Below are 13,157 nucleotides of genomic sequence, written 5' to 3'. Positions count from 1 at the left end.
TACCCCTTTTACATATGAAACAATGCTTCTAAATTCCTGCACACAACTTCATTTTGTTTTCCTTCATGTATTAGTTAGATTACACCACCACCCAAAAATTCTAGCAGAGATCTCAGGCACTGTTATGCAAGTCCTATTGATTTCAGAAAGACCATCATGTCATGAAATATTTGTTTTTGGCTTTGATACCAAACTCCGTCTCAACGGTGCAACACCTTCAACTAAGTGTGAACTAAAAGAAACAACAAGAAACTCCAACCATAGAAGATGTTGCTTTCCTCTGAACACTTGAAACTCTGAAGGGAAACAAAGAAATCAGTACAGTTATAGTGGACGGGTAAAAAAATAAGGTCAGCCTGCCAAATATTTCTTATTCACATGCAGGTTTGGGCCTGATCCTAATCATGTGTACAATTAACCTTTCTTTCTGATAATAACGTTTAGAATTATAAGCCAACAGCATAATTTATGCACTGCTTTCAATGAGCTTACTCTTCAGTAAGTATGCATAGCATTGCAACCTCAGTACTCTTATGATGTGCTTCCTTATGTATGCAGAGCTTACTCTCATGTAACTATATATATATATATGTGCCATCTGTTCCGTGAACAATAGGTAAAAAGGTAAAGGACCCCTGGACGGTTAAGTCCAGTCAAAGGCGACTATGGGATGCGGCGCTTATCTTGCTTCAGGCCGAGGGAGCTGGCATTTGTCCACAGACAGCTTTCCGGGTCATGTGGCCAGCCTGACTAAACCGCTTTTGATGCAACGGAAGCCAGAGCATACGGAAACACCATTTACCTTCCCACTGCAGCAGTACCTATTTATTTACTTGCACTGGTATGCTTTCGAACTGCTAGGTTGGTAGAAGCTGGGACAGAACAACAACAACAATGTTCATTCAGCAAGTGTCTAACAACAGTAAGCCCTTTGAAATACCTTTGCTAATTTCCTGCTTAGCAGGGGGTTGGACTCGATGGCCCTTGTGGTCTCTTCCAACTCTATGATTCTATGATTCTATGATTAATTCTACCAGTTTTTTCAGGGGGAAAAGAGTGGTCTGATAGAGATGCTGTTGCCTGTGGTGTGTGTACTCATCCCTTACTGGCTCCAGGAAACAGGATTTGCAGGTTTTGCAGTGCTTCAAATACCTGAAACACCTCTTTGACCAAAAGCAACACCGCGACAAAAGAAGTAAGTGGAGTTTCTGGGGTGCTTAACAAAAATGAGTGATACCACTTTCAACTCTCTCTGCAAAACTGCTATCTCTAACCTATACTAATCTATACTAAATAACTATTTTGTTCATAATTTTAAACCACTTTGTTATTTGAAGCCATATCTATTGATTATTGAAAAGAGGCTAGAACAAATGTTGTTGGACGACTTACTTTTTAAGCACCAGGGCATTTTCATAAAGTCAAACAGAACTGGTAGAAAAACTTCTGTCATCACACATGTCCAGTTAATACAAAATTCTAGATGGCAGCTTTTACTCATGCATATGACTGACAGCTCAAACTAAGAATTTTAGAGACATTGTAATACACTTAAATAAACATCAAAGGAGTTTTAAAAATACAGTAAGGTTGCATGCTTTCCTGAGAGTACGTCTCACTGAACTCTGTGGAACTCTCTTCTGAATAGATATGCATAGGACTGCACCGATGTAAAGCACTGCACTGTTAAACTTATGTAAAGCAGATCAAAGCAGTGTATGCATTAAATACTGCAATACTTTTCAGGGGGGCTCCCAGCATCCAAATTAGGTACACCCCACTACATGCCAGGGAGAAAGACCTAAATGATCTATGGGCAGACACAAAATTTCAAAGAACTTCTGTCATCCTGAAACACATCAGTGCATTAACAATTTTCTTAAATGCAAGCGTGTTGCTTTATCTGTTCCACCCCACTCTCGTGTTAACTTACCTTTGATAAAAGAGACACGAATGGTGCAATCCTATGCATGTCAGAAAGAAGCTCCAGCAAGTTCAACGGGACGTATTCCCAGATGCTTGTGTAAGACTGCTGTCTTTAAAAAAAACTGAGCTAGCCAATGTTGTAAATAGCAACCTTATGCAATCAACACTGCTTTGTTTTAATATTCAGAGCTGCCTTAAATAATACACCAACTGCATGAAAAGTTATGTTGAGCACTTTCTTCAACAGCAACATTATTTATCATCCTAAGTGGGCTGGAAAAGAAAAATAATGCTGCTGCTGATCTCCACACTGAAAACCTGGCCATATCCAGTGTGGGATTTTTTTTGTCACTCTCTCCCCATTGATACCCTAACACATACCCCAACCAACATACATGCTATTCAGCAACAGATAGCAGAAACTGTCTGCTGTCACTTGGTAAATGACAACGTGCTTAAATGAAACCACCATATGAAGAACTAATATTTAACCTAACACACAACTTCTCCCTGGAAGTATGTTCAAGTTCGCTTTCATTTTTGAGAAAATGAAGCGAACAGTAGAGGGGAGGGAGGATTCTGAACTCTCACACTTCTTTTAACTTACTAGCTGCCCCTTCGCATTCCAAGCGCAACATTTCATACGCTACCCTTAAACTTGACCAACGATAATCTGTATCACAGGCACCCCAAGACTAGCTGAAGCAGATATATCACACACACACACACACACAATGCTTGTAAACAGCATGTCTTTCTCACTTACCGTACTTTTCCTAGAAACCACCAGTGTTAAGTTGCGTCTCTCAGGTCATTTCACAGTCACACACATTTCACAGTCACACACATGCCACATCTGCCTTTGAACCCTTTGCTGTACTTGTATGCTATTCATTTACTCTTTGCAAGGGATAAGTTAGCCTCAGAAATTAAAACAGGAGGAGTTCCCAAACACACACACATACACACATTTATGTTTAACGAAATCAACTCTTTCCTACCAAAATGTTTGTTCCACGAGCCATTTAGTAGGTGCATTCACAACTGTAATTATTAAGCTTATAGCTAGAGAAAGAGAGGCATTTTAGAGATGCAGAGTTCTGAATACTCTCTCAAGTAGCAAACAAGGGGGGAGAGAGAGGGAGAAACTACACTAAGATGACAAAAATAAATTCAGCAAGCAGGGTGGCAAGTAAGGGGGGGACCCTCCCACAATTATTTTAAAATTAAACAGTTTTTAACTTGTTAGCCTTCACTAGAACCAAAAGTAAAGCAGCGTGAGTTGCTTCCCCCCTTTGCCGATCAGCCAGAGCAGAGGAGGGAGCAAGCTGTTATATCAGACAGGGTCATAAAATGAACGGGAGACAGGAGACTAAAGCACGCTTAAGGTTCATTCGCTGCATGTAAGCAGCATACGTGAATATGCTGAGTGATGCCCACAAAATCTCAGCTCACCTACCGTCCTCCTTGTCCAGCACCATCATCTCAGGGTTCAGAGGAAGTCGGGGTGCAGATGTTCTGTCTCCAATAGCCTCCACTCAAGGCAGAAAAGAGCTAGTCTACGTGGGAGCCAAGATGAGCTGCCACGTACGGCTGATTGTCCTCTAGCAGTGAGAGAGCTCTAATTATCCAGTTGTCCAGCTTTTAACCTAGATTGCACTCAGTTAGAATTACCTTCAAAAATGAAGCACTTTGCAGATACAAAAGCAGTCTCACCTACTTTCGTACCTTGGAATTGCAAGGAACTAAAACTGCAATTTAGAAAAAAGGGGGGGTCAGAGCTGTTTCTTTGGTTCTCACCTTCTAAATGGCTCAATTTGCACAGTATAATCTGTTTTAATGTAATTGCATTTGATAGCCCATAACCTTGGCTGTTGCAACTATACAGCTTTCAGCCTTATAAAGTGTTTTCCCCTTGGATTTAAGCTGAATCTCAATCTAAAATTACACTCAAAGAGAGGGAGGAGGGGGAGAAAAATATCTGAGCCTAGCTACTGCTGCCTCTGCTTCTCCATTTGTGTGAGCTTTGCACCCTTGCTGCTGAATAAATGCACTCATTTCCCAGGGACACCGGCTTATTCTTCTGTCAGGTTTTAATGGAGAATTTAAAGCTTTCCAGCTCAGCAGCACCACCTGCAGCACCGTTTGCGCTATAACCAGAGAGCACCAACTACGTTGCGTTTCTATTAACTTTGTCGTTTTGATGCTCTCCATTTTCATTACATTGGTTCATTTATTTGATTGAGTGCACCTTTGATATGATGCTCAGTAGAAGAGAAAAAAATATCCTTAATATCTGTACAGTAAACTACCATCTGCATTATTAATCGTACTTAGACACACACATCCCCCCCCCCTATCACACTTCTCCTTCTCTCCTGCTTACTTTGAAATAACTGGTTGCGTCTAGCAGGTCGTAGTCTATCGTTCAGAAACACAGTTCTGTACACTGTAGTAGATAGGAGTTTCAGGGCAGATCCCCCCAATTTCCCCCTCCCACTTTACTGAGATGGTAAAACACCCTCAGGCTGTTGTTTTAATATACAGTGTGAAATAACTTTTTGTAGTCTTACATGTGTGGGTGTGCATGGGTGCTATTTCACATGCATGGGTTCCCACAAAAAAATTAGGTGGTAAGTCATTATGCAAAAGACTTTATCATCTGAATAATATATATGTGACTCTTCCACCCTAATCCTACAGTCATGTTATATTTCTATGTTTGAAAGCCATTTTGGCAGCTTCCTCTGTAAAATCACTTGGTTTATTTCTAAAACACACCCCACTTTGACATTTTGACACAACACTGAACACAAACTACAATATTCACATCAATATGCTTTAATCTAAAACTTGAACTCTTGGGTACAGGGGAAGGTAGTGAACTGGGAGACCTTCTACCCATGATTTTTTCACTAGTAACACCTAGATATGATGAAGATGGGGAATCCTTTACTAGCTTGTTCTCGCCTGCAATTCATTCTTTCCACACTGTCTCACTATGATAGTTTACACTGCTGGTGCTGAAACCAAAATCTGAACCGAAACGCTCCTTAGTTGCACACATAAAACGTACTCTCAGAAGAAGCGTTCAGATTTTTCTATCACAAGAAATAAGGGTTACACTTACAGGATGAGGTTCTTAAGTACTCAGTGCTAAAGAACAAGTTTCCGACTGCCTTTTTAATCCCAGAAAACATTTCATTCCAGTTTCTGCTATACTTCTCCCTCTACTTTACAACAGATACAAGAGTCATCTTTTAAAAGCACGATAGCAAGCTCAAGCCAGATACCCTTAATACCTATTTTAATTAGATTCCTTATCCTCAACTCAAATGGCTTTGCCTTTCCCCTTCATTTTGAATGCTTAATCCTAACAGTCCTTGAACGTATTTGATGTTAAATAGATCATTTTGCATAGAGAATCATTTCATTCAATACTTAAAACTTCCCTTCTCATTTGGCCACTGCCCATCTGCAAACGAGAATTTTTTTTATGTTATAGCATGAATGCCACAACTGTCAGTGGGATTTTAATGCCACAATCCCAAAGGCACTTCTTTTCAGAAGGCATGCCATTATCATTTCCAGCAATCCTAAGAATCCATAGTTTTAGATCTGGTCTTTAAATGCCCTCAGAAAGCATCACTTTTGCCAAATTGAAAAAGTATACACAGCATCTATTTTGTCAGGTTTCATCCTGTTCGAGGTTCTTTTAAATGAATCATAAAAGCAAATATAATACTTCTCTAACACATTGTTAAACTTTAATAGCTATCAAATTTTAAGTTTCTTGAAACACTGCTTCCCTCTTTATACCACCACAGATTTCCTTCAGCAGTATCATTTAAGAGATATCCAGACACACACACACACACACACACACACACAGAGAGAGAGAGAGAGAGAGAGAGAGAGAGAGAGAGAGAGAGAGAGTTATTACATTTCATGGGAACAGGAGACTTAAATGTCCCCTAAGCCCATCCCATTATTTTAAACCTCAATTGAAACTACAATGAGAAGCAGTACGCCAGCACAATTCCATCTATTAATTTTACCCAGTTCAACATCTCCTCCTCCACTGTTTGGCATCCTCACCCCCACCGCCCATGCTCTCTAAAATGCTAATAAACTAAGGAAAGGATCCAGCCAAAGTTAAGCATTTTAAAAATCCCTTTGATCTCAATGGAAGAGTGAAGAGCCTGCTTTAAAATCTCTCCTCCTGAAATCAGTGTGAGTGAAAAGTGCTTAACTTCGGCCAAACTGTAGCCTCAAATTATTAACCGAAGCACCTTCAGTTAAACCAAGGTTAGAATGGGTCATATTATTCTGCACCGAATTGACTGAGTGAGTAGGACTTGAATCGTTTGCAATTCAAAAGCAGTCCATATTGATCCAACTTTGGATCTACACCTGGCACTGAGTTGGTTTGAACAGGCATAGTCACCCAAGATGGAATAAAGATGAAGAAAATGAAATTCAGTTGTAACCTAGTCCACATGAGTATAACTTGAGTTCTATACATTCCAAGTCATAGAATCTGCTCCTTCAACCCTAATTTTTGACCTTTGCTTCTGTCCTAAAATAAGATTCCCCATCACTACCTCAATATCACATTCTATTGCATCAATCTAATCACATCAGATCACTCTGGACTTATAGGACGTGATGGTACCTCACTGACACAACTTGACATGGTGCCAGGAGACATCAAATCAAGACTATGACAGTTTTGTCTTCTTGTCCTTTCATGTATTTGGAATATTATTGAGTCCTATCCCACAGAAATAGACTTTTGCCTGAATGTTAATTAACAAGTTACTTATACAAAAAATTAGCATTTGCCAAAAACACGGACAAAAACACTGACAAAAAATATCAGATTTGAAAGAACAGCAACTGTACAAACTCTATGCTTCCAAAGGTGGGACAGAAAATTTAAAAATAAAATAAATATGAAGCCAGTTCTCCTCTCGTGCTCCAGAACTTGATCTGCAGAGATCTTAGTAATACAGAAAAAATCAGTGCACTGCAGTCTACTCCTAGCTAGAGAACAGCTTTTAAACCATTAGTGTTGCTAGTTTCCTAGAAGATATCAAAAACCAAAGTTTGTCAAAGGACAGCCCATAATATTAACGGCCACTCCAACACCCACTTTGAAGAGAACAACTCTTATTTCAGAATTTGACTGTATTAGGTTTTTTTAATTGCTGATACTTTATGAGATGAAATGATAAGACTGTTAGAGGTAAAGTGACAATTTGACCTTCTGCCCATAAACAAGACTTCCTGAAAGTATCATTAACACGATCTCTCCACCTTAGTTTACAGAGGAATACCAAAGGCCAATAAAAACTTCCACTTCTCTCACTTTTAATGTAGCAATAGGACATTCCCTTTAATGTTTGCAGATTAGCAACAACTGGAGCCCAATCAAGAAGAAAGAGAAATATTAGTGTAGAACAGCACGCAAACCCCCAATGGGGGGGGGGGGGCAAACCTTCAAGTTTCTTTTTCCAGCTTCTGCCCTTAATTTCTGAGACACATTTCAACAGACGTAAATTTCTCTGCTGGAATAACTTCCTTGCAAACAATTCTGAAAAATTTCCCAGGCGCCGCTTCAGTTTGTTACTCTGATCTCCACATCCCTCTCATCAGGGGTTTGTTCCTTAACATTTCTTCTTTTTAAGTGCATCCCATTCTAATTTCCTCTTTACCTTCACTACCATCCCCATTATTTCCTTTTATACAGCCATTTGTGAGAGCTCCTGGAAGGAGGGCTGTTGAGAACTGTCTGGATAATCAATGTTTCTAGTTTCACTTCCTTACACCACCATCATTCCAGCCCCTGAGCTCCTTATGTTTAATGAGTATGTCTGCAATACTTGAAAGAACCCAAATACCCCCATTAGGAAACTCTCCTTAGATCTCAGTCTTTCCTAGTAGCTCACCTGCTTCCCTTACTACCTCTGTGGAGGCAGCATCATGCTGTTTGACCCGTCAATCAGATTTAAACAGATATAGGCTGGAAGGCTCCCTTTGGCAAAAAAAAAAAAAAAAAAGTTAAGGGAGGACAGAATCAGAATGTCACCCTGCTTATTATTTAAAAGGATCAAGGAAAAAAAAGACCCTTTTTTTGTCTAGTAAAACAAAATTTATAACATTTCAACATCACTCGGATGATTTGGTGCAGTTCACACCATCAAAACCAGAGCAGATGGAAATGCAAGTAAAATCCCACAGGAACAAAACAGCAATGAATTAACCTTGCTTAATTATACTGACATTAGTTAACCTCTTACATCTTTGTCTTTAGGGGAATAGACAAGGCGGAGGCTTTTTAAAATTCATATGTAGTTACTATGGGGATTCGACCCAAGTCCTAAATGAACTTGTTCATAGATATAGCCATTATTTGTTATGACGGAGGCCTAAGTTTTGATGACTGGGAGGGAAAACCTCAATTGCTAGAAAACAAGATTGAGACAACAGTGTTTAAGTTTCAGATATCTGCTGGTGGGGAGGGGGAGGGGGACATGATAGCAACAAAAGTTCCAGTTTGGGCATATAGACAACTAGGCATACCTACCCTGAAAATATTTGAGATCTCAGTACTGGGGGCAGAAACATATGCCACATTTCTCCCATAGAGATGAAAAGATATTTAATTCCTACCTGTTAATAACAATTTTTAAGAGCTTTTAGCAACCAGGAGCTAGGGCTTGATTGATTGATTGATTGATTCATTGACTTTGCCCCACAGCCTTGCTCTATGGCCTTACAAATAGCATATAAATTTTAACTATTATGCATTTTTCAATGTATGACGGTCAGATTCCTCTCCTGATTAGTACACAGCCATAGATGGGTTAATCTCTGTAAGTGCACAAAGTTCTGCCCTCTGGTATTAAGGCAGAGTCATGAAACAGGCGCAGGATTGTGCTCCCGCTCCCCCCCCCCCCGCGCCCCAGTTTATATTGTTGGTTCTCAGCTTTCATAACTGGGTACATCAGTTAGAGAAGGCAGCACTTCCATTTTATTAAGCTTTACTCAGCAGATACATCCTTGGAAATGGAAAGTGTATGCAAAGCAGGAGGATGAAACTTTTCTCTTACCATTATGTTCTTGCAGAACACAAAGGGATGCTACTTTAACAGAACTTTCATGGGGGGGGGGGGCGGGATGACGACTTCATGTCCCAAACTTCATGTCCTCCCATAACTTTATCAAGGCCAAAACATCATTTTACATCTAAGGACAGCATTTCTCTTTCATGGCACTGAGCATCTTTTGATGCTTAAGGATAATAATAATAATAATAATAATAATAATAATAATAATAATAATAAATTATTTGTACCCCGCCCATCTGATGGGTTTCCCCAGCCACTCTGGGCGGCTTCCACAGAAACAAAAAAACACTAAAATATCATACATTAAAAGCTTCCCTGAATAGGGCCGCCTTAAGATGTCTTCTGAATGTCAGGTAGTTGTCCATCACCTTGACATCCGATGGGAGGGCATTCCACAGGGTGCAATGCAATGTCCTCTTACTTGGAAGTAAGCTCCAACGAAAAAAGCCTTTCCAGCCCTATAACTGAGTAACTAAGGAGAAAGTATGAGAGAGCGCAACTCTGTGTTGAAACACTGGTGCTGCAAAGGGAAAGCATCAGTGCTTCCTAGCTAAGCTCTTTGAGGGAATATTTATGCCCTGATGCTTTGAATAAAAACTCGAAGACGAAAAGGTTGCTCATGAACGCGCCATGCAAAAATGGTAGAGCGCCAGACATACTAAAAGAACAGTTTCACATATTAGGCTAGGAAACCATGGGAGGGGAGAGGACTCTCCTGCTTGGCCACTGTGAGAACAGGATCCTGGACCAGGTGGGCCAATGGCCTGATTCAGCACTCTTCTTAAATTTCACCCTCAGGCAGGAGCCACATCCAATCTGGTTCTCTGGCACATGTGTCTGTGCTGTACATGGGTTTTCGGACACCTGTTTGTTTACAGTAACACTTGTACATGTTTTAGGTGTACACCTTGAAACCTTAGGTGCACACCTAAAAAAACAAAAAAACAGCAACTCAACACATGTCGAGATGCAGTGATGTCCAAGCACGCTGCATTTTGAGAACTATACAGTACCAGCAATCTTTTTTCCCAGCTGCAAAAGAAGAGAGATTTGTCTCACAAACTTAAAAGGACGCACTCTCACAAATTATGTAGGTTTTTCAAAAAAACAACAATAACAACAACCAAACCCAACAGTAATCCTTGCGCAATGAGCAAGAGAAGCTTTATTAGGTTTGTGCTGACAAATAGTTTTCTTGTAAAACGAAAAAGCAACATATTCTTGCGGGAGAGGGGGGAAATGAAAGCTCAAGCTTTGCTCCATGACTTTATTGTGTTGCTGTTTTTAAAGTGCAGCTGGGACAAAGGCCGCCTCAGATGGTTAACTCAAAAAAGTGCTACAGCCGGGTCTGACAGCTAAAATTACTGCTTAAGTAGACGCCACTGTTCTTAACTTATCCTCGCTTGAGTCTCAACACACGCCAACTTCCAGGAGCCTATTTACCCCTTGGGAGAGCTCCCTCCCTTCAGAGGCGACGTCCCTTCCTCCTCCTCCTCAGCAATTGCCCTTTTCATTAGCTTATATAGTCTTTTTAACTCTCGCCTCAAACTCCGGCCTTCCCTCGCTACCCCCAAGTGAGCCCTGCCTGAATTCCCGGCAAGTCTTAACAATAACCACACGCTTCTTCGAAACTTGCACGCAGTTACCACTCTCCTCCCCCCCTCCCTCGCCTCTCCACGCACACCTTGTCCCCTCAGCTCGGCCTCCGAAGCGCTCTCTCGAACATTTAAAAGTAACCCCGTTTCCCCGTTGAAAACACCCGGGAGCCTTTTGGCGAGGCCGTTTAGCCAAGCCGGCTCTCCTCAATAAGAGGAGGCGGGGGAGAGAGAGAGAGGCAAGGTGGCGACATTATTTCGCGAGAGGAACTAATGGGTTTTTAAAGGGCAGGCGAGCTAATCCGGGGACGGGAGAAGAAAGTGGCAGAAGCAGACGCAGCAGGCGGGAGGGAAGGACGGGACTGGCTTCCCTTCGCAACATGACAATTTCGGGGTCCTGTGAGGGGGGAAAGAGACAAGATAGCAGCACCCGGGCAAATCCTCGGAATCCTAGTCCCGAAAGCGGGAGGGCAAAGCGAGAGAGAGAGAAGCCGCGGGCTGCTTCTTTGCACAGGCGCCGAGGGGACGGGCCGTGCACTTTGCAGAAATGTCCCTCAGCCAGCCCCGCGCACGCACGTCGCCCGGAGGCAGCCTCTCTCTCCGCTCGGGCGGCTCTGGTGCCTTATTGCCAGCTGCACAGCAGCAGCAGCGAGGAAGGCACGGAGGGTGGAAAGGGCAAGCAGGAGCCACGCTCGCTCCTCGCCACAGCTCCCCGCCGCCGCCGCCGCTTCTGCTGCTGCTGCTGCTTCTCGCCCACCCCGCCGCACCCGCCACCTACCGTCCTCCTTGTCCAGCACCATTGTGGCGGGGATCGGCTGCCTCCGCCGCTCCGTCTCCGTGGCCGGCTCGCCCTCCAAGCCGCCGGTTCGCTGTTCCTCCGCTCCGTTGGAAAAAGGGCAGGCGGCGCCGGCAGAAGAGGAGCACGCGGGGGAGAGAGAGGAGTGTTTGCAAAGCGGGCCGCCCGAGAGGGGGAATGCGCCCGGCTCGGCGTCCTCCCTTCTTCTTCTTCTTCTTTCCCCCCTCTCCCCCCCCCACCCCGCCCCACACTCTCGCCTTTTCTTTCCTCCGCTCTCCCCCTGCCGCCCACCCCACCCCCCTTTTGCACATGCACACCCCGGCCAAGCCGGCTACAGTTGCACGACTTTTAACCCAGATCGCGCTCAGCTAGAATTACAGGAGGCGAACCCCCGAAGAGCCAGCTCGCTCTTGCTCGATCGCTTTCCCTCTCTCTCTAGCTTTCTCTCTCTTTTCCCCAAGGCGGCGGCAGCAGCAACCTCAGAGACACCCACCCTCCTTCTGGGGCTGCAACTCGAATGCCAGTTTGGAAATGGCACGCATCGAGAAAAGGAAGGAGACGAATCGAGGGCGCTCTCTCTCTCTCTCTCTCTCTCTCTCTCTCTCTCTCTCCTGCTCGTCCCTTTCCCCGTAACCTCCACGCAGTCGAAATAATAACAATAATAACAATCAGAGCCCCCTAATGATCCTAATGCAAGCGCATGGGATCCTCCGCTAAACCCTCTTTGGCTGTTGCTACTGCAGAGCCGGACAAGCTTCTAAAGTGCTTTTCTCTTGATTTCACTCTAAATCTAAAATTATATTCAAAAGAGGAGCGGCGGCCGGGGGGGGGGGGAGGCGGAGGAGAGGCTGGAAAGATGCGAGCCTATCGCTGAAGCAAATGCGCTTGCTTGCTGCCCTTTCTCTCAATTTATGTGCCTGCACTCTCTCCTGCTGCTGAATAAATGCACACATTTCCCAGGGACCCTCAGATTCCCCTGTTAATTAAATCAATTCATTATGCTCAGATCTGATTAGCAACCCCCCTTCCCCCCCTCTTTGAATCAATTATTCAATACACAAACATAATTGCCTGTGCCAGAGGTGTCTAAGTATTAGCTTATTTAACTCCAAGGACACTAATTACCCCTAGGGCAAGGGAACTTTTCTCATTAATTCTGACAAAACACAAAAGCACAGTTAAAGTGGGTGTGTGTGCGTGCGTACATATACGTGCGTGTGTGTGAGAGAGAGGGGGGGACGGGGGGCAGAGTGTGTGTATAGCTGGGGAAAAGAAGCACCGCTGACGCACGTGCTCCAGTATAAATAAGCGCTATTTTCTGCCTACCTATTGCATCCGATTATTCCCCACATCTCTCCCCCCCACCCTGCCTTGCTTAACTTTCTCGAAGTACAGAGTCAGAGTTGAATTGCAATGAACTTCGGTGACATGGTTGGGTTGGAAAGCGTTTGCAAGTAATATTTGTTTTTCTTTAGGGTCTAAGGGAGGATTTCAAAATAGTTGTTTATCAGAGCAGACAACTGTGAAAAATCTCTATGCTTTCTGTTACAAAAAAACCCCGAAAAAGCCGTGAAGGAAATAGCCCTATGAAAGCAACAAATGACACATAATTTAGCATGTAGTGGTAACAGTAGTGAATTGTTTACAATCTGAATTAATGTCAGTGCCCACTATTAATGTACTTGCTTCCCACGTTTACCATATAAT

The 13,157-nt window shown here is 43.1% G+C and overlaps 1 protein-coding gene across 6 annotated transcripts in view; it reads right to left on the bottom strand.

The window, feature by feature from the left end:
• The window catches only part of LMO1 (LIM domain only 1), a 101,618-nt gene extending 89,915 nt beyond the window's left edge, over positions 1-11,703 (bottom strand). Inside the window, exon 1 of one of the 6 annotated variants that reach the window (XM_081185711.1) lies at positions 11,433-11,703. In XM_081185711.1, the coding sequence (XP_081041837.1) occupies positions 11,433-11,454 (22 nt within the window). In that variant the 5' untranslated portion in view covers positions 11,455-11,703. Of the gene's footprint in view, positions 1-1,933; positions 2,052-2,692; positions 2,846-2,927; positions 2,980-3,381; positions 3,977-11,432 lie in introns of those variants that run through there. The other 5 variants (XM_081185710.1, XM_081185714.1, XM_081185709.1 and 2 more) reach the window with 5 other exon arrangements.
• Between the last annotated feature and the right edge of the window lie 1,454 nt (positions 11,704-13,157).

Source organism: Podarcis bocagei (genome assembly GCF_964188305.1).
Source record: "Podarcis bocagei genome assembly, chromosome: 1".
NCBI lineage: Eukaryota > Metazoa > Chordata > Lepidosauria > Squamata > Lacertidae > Podarcis > Podarcis bocagei.
The sequence above is the reverse complement of the archived record's forward strand: the minus strand, read 5'-3'. Positions and strand labels throughout refer to the sequence as shown.